Source organism: Fulmarus glacialis, unplaced genomic scaffold (genome assembly GCF_000690835.1).
Source record: "Fulmarus glacialis isolate BGI_N327 unplaced genomic scaffold, ASM69083v1 scaffold40837, whole genome shotgun sequence".
NCBI classification, from domain to species: Eukaryota; Metazoa; Chordata; class Aves; order Procellariiformes; family Procellariidae; genus Fulmarus; species Fulmarus glacialis.
In genome coordinates this window covers 1-19,554 of record NW_009225818.1, presented here as the reverse complement: position 1 = coordinate 19,554, position 19,554 = coordinate 1, and the positions used below count along the sequence as shown (strand labels likewise).

Sequence of the window (19,554 nt, the reverse complement as noted above, 5' to 3'; positions counted from 1 at the left end):
GCTGGCTCCTGATCCCCACCTGCCCCTGGGTGCCTGCGCCCAGGGGCTCTGCCGGGCTTTGCGCGGCCAAAAGTGAAAATGTGTGATGATGTCCCAGGTAAGCATCTTCCGTGCGTCTTTGCAGAGCGATGTTCAGACGCTTGTCGCTTATTCACGCTTGCCCAGGTGGAAAGTGAGAGCAGGTGTGGAAGTTAGGAGGTGCCTGGTAATCCTGGGTGGGAGCTGGCTGGCAGCGCCTGATGCGCCCGTCTCTGTGCCGCAGCGCTGCGAGGCCTCGCCTAACGGCAAAGCTGAGCTGTTTGGCTGTAAGAAGTATGGTGGTGTATACGTTTTAGAAATACTCAGTGAGAAAACTTTTAAAATCGGTTCTGTTCATGAGAAACAGTTGTTTCTTGGGACAACTGGAAATGTGGTTAAGTGAACTCAAAGCATCCCTTTTGGAAGACAACATTTTAGGATTTTTTAGCCTCTCTTATTTAACAATTTTGTAGTTAAGCTTTGCAATTTAAGAAGGGGAGTGCTTTTACCTTATAATATCCTTGAATTTTACTTTTACAGTCATTTATTGGAGTGTAAAAAAACCTTGGCACTCTACATTAAGTGGTCAAACTCCAATAGTTAGAAAGCGTTCATGGTACTTCTGCTTTTTTTTTTTTTTGTAGAGGAGGAGTAGTTGAAATGAGCTAGTGAGACAGTAGGCCATTAGCAGCATGATTTAGTACAGTCAATATATATAATGGCACATTTTTTTCAACTCTGATAAAAGGCTAAGTATAGGCAGGCATCTTAAATACCAGTTTTCTTCATTGGTGGCAAGTGTACTGTACCCATGCTAGGAAGCTATACCAGATAATTTTCTTCATTTTTAAAGATGGCACCCTACATAAATTATAGTATTCAAATTCAAAACCCAAGAAGTTGGTGAATCGGCTAGTTAAAGTAGCAATTCTTGCTTTGGCTTATCCAGCAGTATTTTCTGGGGTTTTGTAGTGGAGGTGTCCTTAATGCCGTTACTTTGCTTTTCTTTCCCTTCTTTTCATTCTGTTCCTTGTTTCTCATTAGGTTTGCAGTTTGGTAATACTAAGCTGTTGTCCAGTGTGATTTATTCCACCTTGCACCTGGAACCCTAATTCTGACAAGTCATATGCAACTCATTAAACCTAAGTAAATGCTTAGTTAAAAACAAAATCATAGTTTTAACTTGAGAGTCTTTAAACTAATGTCGCATGTCACTTCAGATACTACTGTAAAAGAAAGTAATTACGGAAACGCTCTCTCTTCTTTTAAACTTTGTTTTGCATATTTAACAGTGTGCTGTATATAGCTGATTTCATTTTTTCAGTCTTGCTTCTTGATTTTGAGAAGCTGCTCAAAGACTTAGATGCTACTGGGAGAAGTTTGTGTGCACGGTTTTTTTTTTTCATGGATTTGAGCATGTGCGAGAGACAGTACAAATGTCTTAAACTTTGAGAGATTGGTTACGTATTATTTGTTGGCTATACTGTGTGTCCTTCACCCTTTGCCTCAGAAAGATAGGTTTGAGCTTCAAGTTGGAATGGATGAAGGTATTGAGCAGCTTTCGTACAGGTCACAGGGTGTGCGGTTGAACTTATCAAGGATGATGGGGGATGTTACGCAAGAGATCTGCAAGATGATGAGTCTAACGGAGAGGTCATGGTTTATGATCTTCTTAGTATAAGAACTAGCGGGCCATCAATTTAGGTTGTGGGATACAACTTCACAGCAGACAAAAGCTTGTCAGGTGTTAGAGAGCAGACCTGCGAAATTCGTAGTCGGAAGACACTGAATGCAAGAAATCTGCATGTGTTGGAGGCGGAATGGAGCTACTTGAAAGAGAGAGGTCCACTGGAGTTTGCTAAACAGACAAAACACACCTGGCCCAGGAAATCTCTGTAGCTAAAAGAATACTTTAAGGATGAAGAATTTTAGAAGGGAGGTATTCTGTATGCTTGTACTATTTTTATTGTTAGCTGGATGTCAGCTTATGGCCACTGCTGGTTGCAGGAGAGTGGGCTACATGGATGTTTTTGTTTTCTTGTAGTGTATATAATTTAATTAATTTTTAAAAATAAAGTATAATTATCACTGATCTAACTAACATGTTGTGGAGAATAATCCTGTGACTGTACACTTCCAGAACCTCAGGAACTAGTGAGAAGAACCTATCTTCTTCATGAGTTTTTTGCACTGACACATAAAAATGGGGGAAGGTGAAGCTTCTAGCCTTCAGGACTGCCTCTTTTCTTTTCCTTACCTCTGAAAGGTAACTGGGTTGATGGGCCCAGAAAGGTGTACTAGCACTGATCATAGTTACAAAGTACGAATACTTGCTGTGATGCAAGATTCTCTCTCTCTTGCTCCTTCCCATAAAAACGTTAGGTGCCTCTCACTGCTGCTGATAATGACTTTCTCAGAAGTAGCAGAACTTATTCCAACAAATAGATAAGAAACAATGGAAGTTCTGAAATGAATCGTATATTTTTCTCTTTATTTTGGGACGGCTTAGCAGGGGAAGGTTGGAAGTTGTTTCCACAAACACAAAAGGCCAGCACTTCCTCAGTTCAGATTTGGAAAACTTTGTGTGCAATTTTATTCATGAGGTCTTTCTCTTTTTACTATGAAGAGTGAAGGCCTTGTTTTTTCTGATAGAGATATTTTGTTGGGTTTTTCCTTGTCAGTACAATGTGGATTCTTTGAGCTCTGATACACTGCCATACTTATCTTCCTCTTTCTGTCTTAGCAGCATACATAAAATTTAAAAAATTATCTTTGTGCATGAATGTAAAACTGAGATAGCTGAAAATGAAGCAGTTCAGTCATCTCTGTTGTTAATATTTGATACGCTGTATTAAGGCTGTAGTGAGACCACATAGAGGAACAGAGTTCAACAGTTCCAGACTGGACAGCTATGTAAGCAGTTTACTGAGTAATTAGCTATTTTGATGAACAGTATAGGCAAATGGTATGCTACTAAGTCTTCTTAGAGGTACACTTCTGTTTTTTCTAAACATAAATTTTTTTACCTGTTCCAGGCTTTGTTAGGAGAAAGGTGACGTTTTCCTGTGTGATTATGTTAGCAAAACAATTTACTGACACTGCAGTGCTAGATTCAGGTAGATCAGAAGTCTATCTAATATAGAAGGCCTATTTGACCATTTCACGTGGTTTGTTAATTGGACACTAAACCTGCAGGCATCAGCGTATCAGTGTTTGCCTGTGTGAAGCCACTGTGGAACAACTTAATGTATCAGAATATGGCTTTTACGTGAGATTTTTTCCTATAGACTTTCAGATATTTATAAAATAGCAGCACTTGAGCAAATTACAATTTCATATCTAGCTCAGGATTTGGTTCTAAACAGTAATCAGTATCCTAGTTCTAGTGCTACCTTCAGTAAAATCTTTTTTCTTAAGTTGTATGCATTTTGTCAAATAAGCTTATATCTAATGTTTTATTAGTGTGACAGAATGAAATACTTTGTTCATTTGGCCAGTTTATCACTATGTGTGTGTTTTGGTTTTTTGTAGGTAATTGGCATATTGGGGAGAAATGCCTTGCCCCTTGTCCTGAAAATGGGAAACTTCATGAAGGAATAATATCCTCTATTGAAAAGGACAAGAATGGAAAATCATTTGCTGTTGTATCATTCCTGGAGTCCGAAGAAAGGAAAATACTAATAACTAAACTTTGTAGAGTCGAAACCAGTAGAGGACCCTGGAAAAGCTTAATATTTGATGATGGTGATCTGGAAAAGCCTTATTTTCCTGACCGAAATCTTCCATCTCCTGCAATTGCTTTCAAATTATCTGACAATGGCGATTTTATCCCATATACAATTAACAGATACCTGCGTGATTATCAAAGGGAAGGAGCCCAATTTCTGTATGGGCACTATGCTAATAAAAGGGGGTGTATTCTTGGAGATGATATGGGCCTTGGAAAGACCATACAGGTATTCTTTTTGATTGTTAAATTGAGAGAACAGATAATTTTTTTGGCATGTGTTTTCTGTGAGAAGTAGATCTTTTTTAAAAATAATGTATTTAAGAAAACCTATCTCAGTGGAGCTTAACCTTTCTTTTCTGTTCTGGGTTTGGAGGAGGCAGGATGTGACCGTCTAGGACAGCACTTAGGGCCAGGAGCCATTGCTGTATTTAAGACTCACTTCTGACACAAAACTGGGATGTGGCCCCTTTTAGTGTAAGCACAGGCAGTTATGGTGGTTAAAACTTAAGTATTCATTTTATGTTGAATGTACTTTGAGGATTGCTGCTTGCGCATCATGGAAGTAATTTGCAGTGGAGTATGCTAAAACTACTTACGGTTCTTACCTGACTGTAGCTCTTTAAATGTCTTTTTCCTTTTTTCCATGGAAACGAATAGTTTGCCTGTACTGGGAACGAGAAGGAGCAGACACATTTACTGCCATCTCTTGAAAAAGTGCTTAGATGTTCCGTGTTATTTTTATCACTCTCTTGGAAATACAAGTTGGGTTGATGAAAGGACAAAGTATAGCTGGATTTTTCCACTATGCTTTGAATGAGTGTGGCCCAAATGATTTATTTGTTTTACTAAAATTAGGGTGGTTTTATGTTTGAAAATTCTTTTTAATCTGTCTGGTTTTAAGTTGGCAGCTTGAATCTTATGGTGGCTAGTCTTTGTCCCCCTCTATTTTCTCCCTCCATGTGTCAAATGCAAGCTCATTCCTTCACTGACAAATTCTGGCTGTAGCATCTGTTGCCCTTCTATTTAGGAGAATGTCAACAGACACCCATCAGTGCAAAAAAGTATTGTTCTGTAGCAAACTTGACAAGAGGAGCGTGTAAACTAAACTGGCAAAACTTCTCTGGATAGAGCATTTAGAGGTGCACCATGGATTTGTGTAGCTGCTGCTGATCTGTTAACAGATGTTTATCAAAACTAAACTGCGTCCATTTACCTTATGTTTTACCTAAGCTTGGCAGTGTTTCTTGTCCATGGCAGTTTAAGAACTCAGAAGTTATGGAATTTTATTTCTGCTCAGAACTGCAAATACCTGATTTCATATAGTAAGAAGCGTCTGCGTAAGGTAGCAGTAAGCTGGGGGAGAAAATTGAGTTGTCTTCCTTCCATCTCTCGTATTTTTTGAATGTCAGAACTGATTCTGTGATGACCTGGTCACGTTTATCACACAGTGACAGTGTGTTCTTGTGTGGAATTCACATCTGGTGGTTATTTCTTTTAATCACAGTGTCAAGTCTGAGGAAGAAGGGTAGAAGTTTTGAAGAATATCTTGTGTATTTTTTATAAAACACAGTATTTATGTTTTTCAAGTTCAGTATGGGAAAGGCAGTTCAGTGGATATGAAGTAAAAGAGGATTTCACTTGTTTAGAAAAGATTAGTATGTATGAAAGAATAAATATAGTTACACTTCAAGTAGCAAGTAAGTGATTTAGTCTTACAGAAAATTTGTCTTATGTTTGTCAGTTGCTGAACCTTATTGTTTCTGCATTATAGGTTGATTTATGAGATAAAGACTTTTCTAGAAAACTTTTGCATTTTCATATTCTTTGTACTTCTGAATTGATTTTTGCTTAAGTCTGTACTTAAGCCTGTACAAGCCTGACTGTATGGGTCTTTCATTTCAAGCTGAAGTTGAGGTGGAGGCAAATAGAATAATGTTGTTTCTTAACATGACTGCAGTAAGTTAAAGTTTCCTATGAAGGTCTTTAAGCCTTCCTCCTTTATCTGGAAAAGCCAAAGGTTTCTCAGCAGAGTTGCCCTTTTACAGCCTTTTGCTATTGTTACAAATTTGTGATGCATAATTCTTCAAAAAATGGAGGATCTGGAAGACATATGGAGATTTTATGTTCAGTTGAATTTTATTCTTATTCTTGAAAGGATTAAAAAAAAAAAATTAAAGTCAAACAACATGTGTAAACTTGCAGTTCCTCTTAGCCTCGGTTTATATGAAATATTATGTATAAAAATGTTTGCTTTTCTTTTCTTCTACATACCTCTTTCCCACCCTGCGGCCCCATATGTGATGGGTTTCTTCTGCTTATCTACCTTTACTCTTCTCAGGTATTCTTCCTGCATTTCTGCACTCCTGGCTGGTTCTTTTCCCCACATCATTAGAGAGAGAAAGCTCTGGAAACTTCCTCTTTTTTGGAAATCAATAGATGACAGCTTTAGCTCTGCCCTGCTATGAGCAGCTGTGTAGCAGCTGCAGAAGGAAGTGGCTGGAGCTTGCTGCTCAGAGTAAAGGGGGCCTGTTGAATTTTCAAAAGAAGGGCACCTCTCTGATGATGCATCTGGTTCTTGCGGCTGCATAGCCCCATGGATTCCAAGTGGATTTTACGGATTTGAATGTTCTAGCCGGATATTTCTGTGCCTTCTTCCTGTTTTGGATTACCATGGGAGCAGCTTGGAATAGCCAGCGCTGGGATGTTTGTCCCCACTGTGGTATATTATGAAAAGTGTCTTCTCATAATCAAAGGGAAATCACTTTGAGTGGTTTAAGGCATATGAGAGAATATAGGCAGATATTAGAAGGCACATAACAGAAGGAACTGGTTTTGAAGTTAACAATAAGAATTGGAAGGAATAGAACATACAGAAAAAGACATATTAGTAAAAATCTGACCTCTAGTTTAAACCTCTTCTTCCTTTTGCAGAAGTAGTGTTGGGAATGTAGTTAGCAAGTATCTCTTCCTTCTGTTTTCTCATCCAAGATTCAAATGTCCTCCTGAAAATGGAGGAAAATTGCAAGGCATGCCTCATCTCTGTTTTTTGCTGGCTCATTCATAACCTCTTCTGTATTTCAGGGATTTCTCCACTTAGAGGGTGAAAGAGTAAAGTAGAGCAATTAATTGTTCTTATCATGAATTCAGGATCCTCCAAGGGAAGGGGTTCCCATTTTAAAAACAGATTGATTTAAAATAAACAAACAAAACCTCAAACCAAACAAAAAACCCAATCCCCCTATACTGCCTTTCTAAGTCCCATCTAGGATTTTGTCCTAAATGTTTATTTTCAGTGGAACTGATTCACTTTGTGTTTGCATTTTTGTACATAATCACTGAGAGTTGTTTTCTTTCTCAAGGTCATTTCGTTTTTGGCTGCGGTGTTGCACAAAAAGGGAACACGTGAAGATATTGAAAATAATATGCCAGAATTTTTACTGAGGACAATGAAAAAAGAATCAAAGTGTAATCCCAAGAAGGTACAGCTTTTAGTGATACAAGCTTAAGGATTTTGGTAAAAGGCAATACTTGGATTTTCTGTTTGTTTGCGTTAGGAATTTATGTATATTCATTTCAATATTCAGCTACTTGGGTAGATTATGGGTTGATGGCCTTCCTAGTAGTGTTAGGGAAGCCTTCAGTTTTCCAGATTGTCATAGTGCATTATCTAGCTGTTATTGTCTAATCTGTTAATACTGTTGATCTGCACTAACACAAAACACTTGGAAATATCTGGATGAGATTTGTGGCTAGAATACTTTGAAAAGCCCATGTCAGTGAGTAGAAAATTACAGTTTTGTATGATTGGGTTTCTAAAGTACAAAAAGCATGTGTGTATATATTAACATGATATTTAAATAATTAAGGCAAATGCATATATTTGGAAAATTTATTGCTAATATTCTTGTGACCTCGCATATTTTCTTGAGTGACTGTCATAACATCAGAAGTAAGGCTGACTGATAATCTAGGTAATCAAATACGGCAAATAAAGATACATGTAAAAGTTCTGTGTGAATGAGAGAAATCTGAAGATTGTTTTAACTTTACTCATCACAGGATCCATGGAATTTCTGTTTTCCATTGCTATTTTTGTTTTATTGGAATAATTGGAATATTTAACTGGCACTCACTAGCTCTGTGAGTGATGGATACCGGTTCCTCAGGAAAGACAGGCAGAGAAGAAGAAGTGAAGGGCTGGCACTTCATGTGAAAAAAACAGGAATGCTTCTGACTGGGAATAAGAGAAGAAGAATTTCACTTTGAGGACAATTAAGTATTAGAACAGATCACAGAGAGAGGTTGTGGACCGCCCCATCCTTGGGGGTTTGGAAAGCCCTAAATGTCTGAATTCAGTGTTGCCCCTGCTCTGACCAGAAAGCTGGACTGAGAAAAACCAGACTAGAAACTTCCTGAGATCCCTTCCCACCTCATTGATTTTATTATTCTATGTTATTAAATGAGTTGTATGAGCTGTCTTAAATTTTTAAACCCTTTTCAGGTCTTTCTGTTTTGAAGTCATATATTGGCTAGACTTGTGGATTGAAGGAAGCTGCTTACCCTCTTCATCCTTTTGTTTTCTCCATCTGTAAAACATCTTATGGTACACAGATACAGATGCTGTAACAAAGCAAAGTGATAGTATCTCATATCTTATTGCAGTTGTTAGAGTATAATTTGAGTAAGTAGCACTACTTTGGTATCTGTTGTAGTATTACAGTATTTTTCTTCTGTACTATTTACATAATCTGAGTAAACTGATTACATTTGAATTCATACTGGCTCTTCAGATATCTTCTGTACTATGCTTTGAAGTGACAGAATTAAACAATTCAAACTATAAAGCAGTAAAATAAATCTCAAGATTTTGACTTTCCTTATTGAGAAAGTGCATGTTGTTGTTTTTCCAGTAGTACTATAATAGCTATTTGTTTTCAGACTTTCCTCATAGTGGCCCCTCTTTCAGTGCTGTACAACTGGAAGGATGAGTTAGACACATGGGGGTACTTTAAGGTCTGTGTCTTACATGGCAGTAAAAAGGATGATGACTTGAGTCGCATCAAGCAAGGGAAATGTGAAGTTGCCCTTACAACATATGAGATACTTCGCCTGTATTTGGATGAATTTAACAGGTAATGATGTTAATGTATTTTTCTACACACAGAATTTTAACTGTCTGTCTGTTTGCATTGTTCTTTGCAAATACTTATTCTTTCTGTGTAATGTGTTTACTGTTAAATCCAATGACTGATTGTGTTGAAGAGGAGAATCCCATTAAACTATCTTTGGAGAGTTTATACTATCTTTGTAGTGGGATGCTTGGGAGAAGTTTGAATAGTTTTCATAAAGCTAGTTTTTGCTGTTAATCCGTTCATGAAGTGTTATCTAAAAGATGCAGGAATTGCCTGCCTGAAAACTGGTGGTTGCTAAAAGGTATGCAGAAGATATTTCTATCTTTCAGTACAGTGTAAGGAGAAAAAAAATCTGGAATTCTTAGCTAATGTTCAAAAGGTATTTTCCTTGTTATTTGCACTTTTCACTAGCTTGATGAAATTCTTGAGTCCTAAAAACTGTGAGATATAAGATGTGTATACGTGTCTGTGTGTGTAGTTTTAAATACCTGATGGACTTAATCAGAATCAAGGTATTTCTGACAGCAGATGGCATTAGAAATCCTACTTTATTTGCTCCATAGCTGTCAGCATTTTCAAATTAGGAGTGTTGCCTTTCCTTTGGCTATGTTCAGGAGTACTTAACCTCTCCTCTGATCCTAGTGGTCCTCTTTCTTTACATCATCTTGGAAGTAGGGTACAAGTTGCATGAATAGCTAGTGGTAGCAGCCTGCTCTTAGCAGCTGTGTTGTCTGTGGCTCTGTGGACCTTGTCGTTTTAGGTGTTGGGAAAGGTCCAGGCCCCAGCGAGTATCCTAGTGTTCTGGACAGCCATCACCAAAACAATCAGATCTCCAGCTCTGTCTGTGCTCAGGTCTGAAAAAGAAGTACAGATAGGAGAAGACTAAAGGAGTTGTGTTACCCTTGCTGTTGTCTTTGAGGAACTCTTCAGGCTTGGTCATTGAATAGACAGTGGTCCTGAAATAAGTGCGTGTGCAGAGCAGATCTGATGTGTAACTGACTGCTTGCAAATACATTACTTTGGCATACGGATTTACTAAACTGTTTCTGCAGAGCATGTGACCGGATGGGCATGTGATCTTGACAATGGAAGAAGCTATGTGTCTTAACTGGAATGATGCATTGGCCTCAAAAAATGGTCTTAATTAATTATCACTAATAAGAATATGTAGACTCAGTTATGCATGTAAATCAGCATAATGAGAGATTAAGTTGAAGGATCTAGCATATGGTCATCTGTTAGGCTCCTTTCAGAAACTCCAATTTTTAGCAGATTTTAGGAATGTAAGGAACTGAGATATGAATGAACGTATTTAGCAGGCATCAAAAATGCCGCAAGATCAGCCTTCAGATTAGTCAGTTAAATGCAGCCTGCTCAGGAGAGAGGTTTCCTTCTAAACATGTCTGTTTCAGCTTTTTGCTGCTTGAAGTATAATTGAAGTGGGGTATAATTTTGTTCTGAAATATTCATTCATATAAATAAAGCGATCTCATCCAGTTAATAAATCTCTTCCTAGCGACTTGATGACTTAAATTAGTATTACAATATACTAGTCATTCCACCTCCAAGTTTTATGCTTGAACTGGCTGCAAAATATCTTTCAGTCCCTGCTTCTAGATATGTTCCTCCTAGTCACAAAATCACAAAATATTAAAACTCCTCTGCCATATTGGTATCATATAGATATTAAAGAAGTTGAGTGATGCTTTCATGTAAGAAACCATGCAGATTGAAATGCTTTCAGTCTACTTTTAGTTACACTAGATAGGTTTTGTTGGAAAGATGAAGCACACCTGTGTTAAGCATGTTGCAATAGTTTACCATCAGAGAATTATTTAACTTTTCTAAATCTTACTCATGAGTGGAATTAGTACTGGTGAGATGTGCTGGATTGATTGCTCCAGAGATCAAAAGCTGCTTTCTTCACAGAAAGCATTTGATACAGCTAACAGTAGCTCATTTATCTGGCTATATAGTTTAGCCATTATACTCAACTGTGGCAAATGAATTTACTAAACAAACAATATAAGGAAATTGGGTAGTATAATACAATGTTAAACAGGAAAACCAAGAAGTAAGTGTCTTGTAATAATCATGGCTACGTGTGTGGCTGACTTCACTTTGTATGCCTATATGGGATGACGGGATAAGTAGTTTCACTTAATACAATATTTCTCGTTGATCTGCAGTGTAGAATGGTCTGCTGTGATAGTGGATGAAGCACATAGAATCAAGAATCCAAAGGCTCAAATAACTCAAACCATGAAATCATTAAAATGCAGTGTTCGCATAGGTCTTACTGGAACCATTCTTCAAAACAATATGAAGGAACTTTGGTGTGTTATGGACTGGTAAATAAAATATCTTTTTTTATGATTTAAACACCGTTATATGTTAACCATGCAGTGGGACTGGGATAGGGCTGGATGATTTGGACCCACCTGTGTCAAAAAACCAACAACAAACCACAACCCTCCCCCAAAAAATCCCAATGTTTTGTGAGAATGTAAGTATGTTTTTCCATAGATGTATTGGAGGTAAGCTCCTGGTAGATACATGTGCAGTATGTGTTTGGCAGTTATTTAATAAATTTGAAGCTCCTCTTATCATCTGGCTTCTTTGGGGAATTTGAGAAGCAGTTAAAATTATTTTCCTTTTTCCCCTGTGTTTACCTTTCGTTTTTAAGGACACTCTTTTGTTCTTTGTCTCTTCTTCACACAGTATTTTGAGAATCATTACAGTTTCAAACAACATTGTGCCCTTGCTCTGTCCAGTATGTGCAGGTCATTCTGACTTACTGGGAAGTTGAAAATAATATTTTGCTGTTTTTCAAAATGCACAAGTGCACATATTTGGAAAGCAACAGTCTTGTCCAGGAAAACTTGTAATGCAGAGGGAGAGGTGGAAATAACCCTAGATATAAATCTAAACATAGAAGACTTATTGGGGGTGCTTTACAGAGGAGGAACAAAGCAAACGTCTTAAATATAAGGAAATACAGACTGAATTGAAATATCAGGAAAGAAATACTTTAACAGGAAGCTTACCATTGCATCCTATGCTGATATTAATAGATTGTTCCAATATGTAGTGCTGCCAATGATGACCAAATTCTTTTTCCTATTGGATTTCTTAAGATTTTATTTAGTAAATTGCAATATCTGCATAATCTGATTTTAATAAAAACAGTAAAAATTGAAAACATGACTGCTTAGCTTCCAGTTTAGCCTCCTGAACAGTAGGAGCCTTGTAGTTTAGAGATTCTATATACTTGTGACTTCTGTTGCTCTGCTGAGCTTTAGTTTTTCTGGAGATGGCAACCCTTTCCTAAGGGGACTCTGTAACATTTGAGGATCACAGTAAGTAAATGAAAAAATAGCATGTCTGGAAGTAGTATATGTTTCTATTTATGTACACAGTTTTTATTAATTTCTCTAGTGATTGTTAATTTAAGATCTCTTGCTGTTAGCCAGAAATAATTTATGGTATGCTTTTAATCAATGGAAAAAGATGGACTGCCTTGGAGTAAAGAAAATGCTGTTCCTTCACACACACACACACCCACACCCACCCACACACCCACCCTTTTGTTTTTTAATAGGGCTGTACCAGGACTTTTGGGTAGCAGACTACATTTCAAGAAGAAGTTTTCTGATCCAGTGGAGCATGGCCAGAGGCACACTGCAACTAAAAGAGAGCTAGCAACAGGTCGTAAGGCCATGGTGAAGCTAGCAAGAAAAATGTCTGGCTGGTTTCTGAGACGTACCAAAGCGCTTATCAGTGGTCAGTTGCCAAAAAAGGAAGACAGAGTAAGAGTGCCTGCACATTTCAAATACAATGCTAATGAATATATCGCTTCTTTTTTGTTTTTGTTGTGTTTTTTCTCTTTCATCATGCCTTTAGTAGTTTATGGTTTTCTTTTGGACTTAGGAATTTAAGAAGAATCCAGAGCCTTGGAAAAAATGCACATGCAGTAGTGTGCTTTGTTCACATAATTACTATGATTGCATGTTGAAATGGAGTTAATCAAGCATGAAAATGCTCAGCTAGACTTCTGACTGGTGATTTACACCTCTATTTTACGTGCACTTTTGTATTTATCTGTGCAAACCCAATGCAATGTATGTAAATCTCTTGAAATTCTATGTAGGACTTCTGAATTTGCAGCTTGACACTTTGTACATAGAACAGTATGCTCTTCATTTTTAACTCCCTCATTTTTGATCACTAAATAAAAGAAAACCCCCAAACCTGAAGCTGATTGTTTATAGGACTGTAATCCTGGTCATCTATTGGTATTGTAAACATTATGTAAAGTGATGATACTTACAACTATAGCTAAGAGTTCTGATAAATTCTTGTTAGATGTATTTGTTTCTTCCTTCTAAGTAGACAAACATATTAGTTTGCAGCTGGTTTGTTTTCAAAATTTGGTATTTATTCTTCATCCTTAATGTATACTAATGTCTTCTAAACTGTCTTCTGAAGAAAAGATTAACACAAACGTCAGTCAGTTGCTTTTCTAAATCTAGCAGGTTTTATTCTTTTCATTCTCTTGTTAATGTGAGTATATGTTCAAGTTACTGCTGTATTATTATAGCTCAGCATGGTGCTGCTGCTGTGTGGGTGGCCTAGGTTAAGGAATGATCTTGGGATTTCTGTCTCCTGCTGCTTAAGACTAAAGATGTCATGGAGATGCCACCCATGGTCTCTCAGAAGAGGGATAAGAGTTTTGGCCATAGCACTGTGTAGATCCTTGCGTTCTCATTGCTTATTCTGTTTGTCCTGCCTGTAGTAGTGCCCTACAACAGCTAGTGCCTAAAAAGAGGAAAGAAAGGGTAAGCTAAGCAACTGGCAAAGCAGAGGGGAATCCTTTATTATATTATGCATTTATTTCTCTCACTTCTCCCTCCTCCTCCTATCCCTCCACAAAAGCCATACTGAAAGGTTTATAGAAACCTAACAGCAGGTTGTTGTAGCTTGATATTGATACTCTTTGTAGAATTTCGGGAGGGGATAAAATAACTATACATACATTTTGGCTACAGTTTTGTACTATTTTGGTGTCAATATCCAGATTTTTTCATTTGGTGGTAGAGTAATTTCATGTAACTATTTGAGCAAATATATTCTTGTTTTCTACTTTTATTTTCTATGTTTTATGTTTTTTCATGCAGTGCTCTTTGCTTTTCATTGTATGCTGCACATAATTGTGTTTTGGGGGTTCTCTCTCTTTGGCAGATGGTATATTGTTCCCTGACCGAATTCCAGAAAGCAGTGTACCAAGCTGTGCTAGAGACAGAGGATGTAAGCTTAGTATTACGAGCAGGAGAGTCCTGTAGCTGCAACAGCGGCCGTAAAAGGAAGAACTGTTGTTACAAAGTAAGAAATTGCACTGTTTGCATTTTAGAACATAGTCTTTCTGGTTTGAGTGGTAGATGGGTTTTCTCGAGAGACTCTCCCAATGAAGAGCTGATTGAAATGGCTGCATGGTTGTAGGCCATCTGTTTGGGAAATCCCGACTGGAAATATGGATGGTTCCATCATGAGAATGATGGAGTTAGGCACTTTGGGATTACAGCAAAGATGCTTTGCATGCCCTGAGCAGGTGGTTGTTATTTATACAGTAAATTCTGGATTTGTTGTATTAATAACTGCACCTGTGAAACTGTTGATGTTGGCAAAGATATTGCATTGGGATGTTCAGTACGTGTCAGGCGTGCTGCTCCCATACGCCTCAGGCAGTCACTGCAGAAGCTGCAAATCAGAGGCATCCTGGACCCAGCAGGTTGTCTGGGCTTTGCTTGTGTTATAACTGCAGTTGGATTGTGTCTTTCTGCGCCACTAAACATGCGCTTTGCTTTGCTTCATTGAAGGGAAAACTCCTCACAGTAGCCATAGAGCAAAGGCAGAACTTTGTTCATAAGTAATAGCTCTGTAGATTTCTTCTATCATCTCTGGACTTCATTAACACTCAATTAGTCTAGCTTTGTATTTGTTTTGTCTGTATCACTCTATAGGCTCAGATTAAGCATGTCTTTTTAACGTTTAGAAGTATCGTCTCATACTTGCTTTTCCCTATTTTCTTTATGGCATGTTTTGATTCTTACATAGTGGTTTTTTTTCCAAATGATGTAGCTTACTCGGTCTTCTGCATTTTTCTTTAAAAACAATCCCTCTATCAGCCTGTTTAATATTCCATGGATACTAGCATTAGTTCTTTGCAGGCTTCTGTTTCTCATGATGTTTTGTAGAAAGAAGTAAAATGCTGAACTTAATTCACAAAGGGCATTAGGCAGGCCTGCAGATACTTAAGTGCTCTCATGGACTGCTTTATTCCAAAGTTAACCGTGAAATTTAGTAACCTGAGAAGGGAAAGGAAAATGAATATTGGTCGAATCAGCCAACCATAACCAGAAAAATAGGTGATGCTGTTGCTGCTGCTGCATTGTAGAATGTTTGAAGTTGTTATGTTACTTGAGGTGTTTATAAAACTTTATACATTTCTGTTGCAGAGAAAAATAAAGTTAGCAGTTATAGGGTAAGAAGTCATTCAAACCGCTCTGGTTTGATTTACATTTAAATCAGTTATAAAGTTACTGCCTTTTTGTCTACCAAGAAATTCTTGGTTATCTTAGTGCGATATCTACAGAAATTACTATCTGAAATGTTTAGCAAACTATGAGCATAGCTGTGGGTTTTTTCTCTTTTTGAGAAGATGTTTTCTATCAATAGGATCACAAAGCTGAGGAAAAAAACCTTGCTGCATTTTTATTAGAAATACAGTATGCATCTCTTTGGGATCAATTATAGTACTAATTAGAATTGCTCATGCATTAAATCTTGTGAGAATAACACTTATTTTAGATTATTTCCTGTTTTCAGGAGTATTTGTTTGCATAAACATTCTTTTTTTTTTTTTTGTAGGTAAATGCTCATGGTGAAACAATTAAGTCACTGCGCTTCAGTTACCTGACAATCCTACAGAAGGTTGCAAATCATGCTGCCCTGCTGCAGACAGACAACGCTAGCAAGCAGCAGGTTAGTTTCAGAAGCGTCTAAAAAATACCTGTGGAGAGTGGGATAAAAATTCTTGAATGAAAATTGCTGCCTGCCTCCTTTTTAAGTCTTAACTAACTGAAATTAAGATATTTTACAAAATTCCTTTTCCATTTAGTAATTGTAGCCGTTATTTAATAGATAGAGATGTTACAGAACAGTATGTTCATTTAGTTGATGCATGTCTGAAAATAAGGGTTATAGTAACATTGGAGAGCTTTAGGGGGAAGAGTAATTTACAGTGATTTCTAATAATGCCATTTCTGTTCCATTTATGACAAGTGCCTAGTAAGAGGAATGTCTTTCTGCAAATAAATAAATAATAAGCAATTAGAATGTGGTTTTTTTCTCTAGTATTTTATATTCAGACCAGAGCTTCTTTAAATAATGAGAAACGTGTTTTAGTAGAAAATGCTCAACCAGAGAAGTATCCGTTTATCTTGTTACTGTAGGAAGTAACCTACAAGACCCACAAATGGCAGAGTTTTTAAAAAGCGCTTGTATGTGATCCTTAAGATCCAAAAATGAGCAAAGGGATTTAGGGATGTTACCACTTCCTCTCAGAAGCCACAAGGGAATAGAAATGAGAAAATCCTAGCTAATCTTGGCAAGTTTGTTCCATTAAAGCAGTTCTGCTTTTTAGAAAATGTTAGTGTCCAGAACCTTATATGCAATAAATACCCATATGTTTTCAGTGGTGTTTTTTTTTTATATTGTGTATGTAGTTTTTGTTGTAGTAACATTTGAGAGTTTAAATTGCCACTGAAAAAACAATATATGAGTATTTTGAGTCTCATCTTTTATGGCATACATAATTATTAACCTCTCCAAAATCTACTGAAGAAGTATTTCTTACCTTTAATATTAAAGTCCATCACGTGTTATTCTTAGGTGAGAGATGAGATCTTTTCTGCTCCTCTGGAAACGTAGACTTAACATGCATGGTCACATTCAAGTTCTGAGCTACCCAGATTCTAGCAGTGGACCTTTAATGTGGCTTTTGAACAGTTTAAATGCATTTCACATACTGTGTTTTGTCATATCGGTGGGACAATATGTAATTCCCATATTGGGTTATCATGCCAGAGGGTCAGGAGAAATGTTGGTACACAACCATTGGGTAATGCAAACCTTAAGCCAACAGAGTTCTTGAGACTGACAATTCTGGCCAGTCCTATTGCAGTCTTTGCCCAGGAGAAGAAATTTTGGGCATTTCTTACTCTAGTAACTGGAATCCATGGTTTCAGATTAGGATCATCTTTCTGTTTTTAAATGAAGCAAACCAAAACACACAGGAGATGTTTTATCCAGCACTTCTCTAGTGAACTGAATAAAACCATATAACTTTTTCTGCTTGAGTTACTCTGGCAGATTACTTGTTTCAACCTGTTTAACACCTCGTATGGCTTACTGGTACCCAGTGTAGCTCTAATTTTTAATGCCTATTCAAACTTTCTGCTTTTCTTCCAGGAAGCCCATATCAAACGTGTGTGCAGCCAGGTATTTTCCAGTTTTCCAGATTTTGTGCAGTTAAGCAAAGATGCAGCCTTTGAAACAATTTCAGATCCAAAGTACAGTGGAAAAATGAAGGTAAACCTGTTTGTTAGAGGAAAAATAAGTATTAGTAATACTAATAGATCTGCAGCTGTAGTATATGGATATAAGAAAATGTACACCTAATAGTTGTGGGTTTTTTAATCATTCTGTTTATGGTAGTGGTACCACAGCAGAAATCTCCTGTCTTGGATCAGTGCCTCTGGGCAACGACTGAGTAAGAGTGATCTGTGGTGCTAAGATATCCTAAAACGTTAGCTTCACGTATTTAGTGATGGTCACTTGCAGTCAAGGGGTTTGGGGTCATAAGATTATGACAGATAGTTCCACAAAACCATCGATTCAGTGGCAGTCAGAAATGTTTGGGGAAGGAAAAGAGAACAAAACAAAATCCTTACGGACTTTGTGCACACCTTCAATATTATGGGTAGTTCCAGTCCCTCCTGTCAAAAAGCATGTATTAGACCTTGAAAAGGTTCAGAGAAGGGCCACAAAGGTGATCAGTGCTGTGGGACAGAAGCAACACAAGTAGGCTGGGACTCTCCAGACAGGAAAAAAATGTCCTAGGATGAATGTGAGAGGGACAATAATGAGTAGCATGGAACTGGTGAAGATGTACTGAGTACTTACTGTATTTTCTAACCCTTTGGACATCAAATGAAGCTAATGGGAGCCAGGCTAAAGATGAACAAAATAAATGCGTTAAGTGTAAACCTGTAAAGCTCCTTACCTCAGAAACTGGTTTCAGAGGGGAACAGGATGAATAACTGAAAAAGATGTCTGATGTAGCTAATTAAAAAGAAAACCATATTAGGTTTAGGAGTGTTCCTGAGCTGAGAGTAACTGGAGCGTGAGAAGCTATGCAGAATGGAGTATACTGTATTTTTGCTCTCTCTATAAACCCGGATATTCACAGTTGCTGGTGGGGACTTGGCGGGGGGAGGCAGTGGCTGGGCCATGGTTTTTTGTAACAGTAATGGTTGTTATCACTTTATTGATTTGTTATTATGCAAGCAATATCTTTCTTTTCTATTATTACATACATGTGAGAGGCCTGTATGTTACCTTTGTTATATATACTTGTTATCTCATGAAAGTCAACTTTATTGTTAAATTAGCTACCAGCAAATATTTAATACATACCTGTAAAAACTAAGACCATGATCTTCAGCGGTGCTTATGAAGCTCTTCTTTTATTGGTTAAAACTAATTTTGCTTTCTCTAGAAATTTCTCTTGGGGCTATTGCATACTTCACTTCAGCACTGCCTTACGGCGTTTTCATTATGTGTTTTTTGACACACTAGTGAACAACAGGCAAGCAAAAATGCCTGAGTTAAGGCAGAGGTTCCAATATGTGCCTTTAAAGTCTGCAGCTTACAGAGCTGCCTGTGGGAAGAAATCTGTTCCAAACCATGGGTGAAAGCCTGAGTTGCTTCTGGGACAACATAGACTGCAGCGTCTTTGCAGGGGTGCAGCTGGCTGTGGCTGTGTGGGTTGGGTGTAACCTTGGCTGCTAGCAGTAGGACTCTTCTGAGGCTTGTGTGCAGTGGCCTTGGGTGGTAAGGAAGAAGGTTCTGCTGTATTGCAGTGCTGGAGTAAGAGCATAACTGAGGTGGAAAGAGAGCAGAGGCTGTGATCTTTTTAAGTACACTAAGCTTGTGCTGATGGCTTGTCAGGCAGGTTGAATGTTTACTTTTGACGTTGAGAGATCTACATGGTTAGAAAAATGAACCTCTCAGCTACCAGTAGATAAGTGCCAAGCCAATTTACATTTCTGGATAAATTGCCCAAACGTAAGTAGAATTATAGAATACTTTGAGTTGGAAGGGACCTTTAAAGGTTATCTAGTCCAACCCCCAAGAAGAATGAGATGAGAAATAGGTAATTAAAAATAATGAGCTTCTAGCATGGTGATTACTCTTGGTTTTGTTTTTTTTTCTTTTTAATTGTTAGTGAATCATCTAATGCTCATCTTCATTCTGTCTCATTAGAGACTTTCCTGAATGTGCTTTTTATTTAATTTTTGATCTTTTAGAATCATAGAATCATAGAATCTTTAA

The 19,554-nt window shown here is 37.5% G+C and overlaps 1 protein-coding gene across 1 annotated transcript; it reads left to right on the top strand.

Moving 5' to 3' along the window:
* Positions 1–88: 88 nt before the first annotated feature.
* On the top strand, positions 89–17,537 carry LOC104070330 (DNA excision repair protein ERCC-6-like 2; the record flags this gene model as incomplete). Its single annotated transcript, XM_009582605.1, has 9 exons — positions 89–305; positions 3,550–3,974; positions 7,108–7,227; positions 8,687–8,880; positions 11,070–11,231; positions 12,482–12,689; positions 14,122–14,262; positions 15,808–15,921; positions 17,410–17,537. Coding segments are annotated over exons 1-9 (1,709 nt in total), but the record flags the coding sequence as incomplete, so codon positions are not given.
* Positions 17,538–19,554: the final 2,017 nt, after the last annotated feature.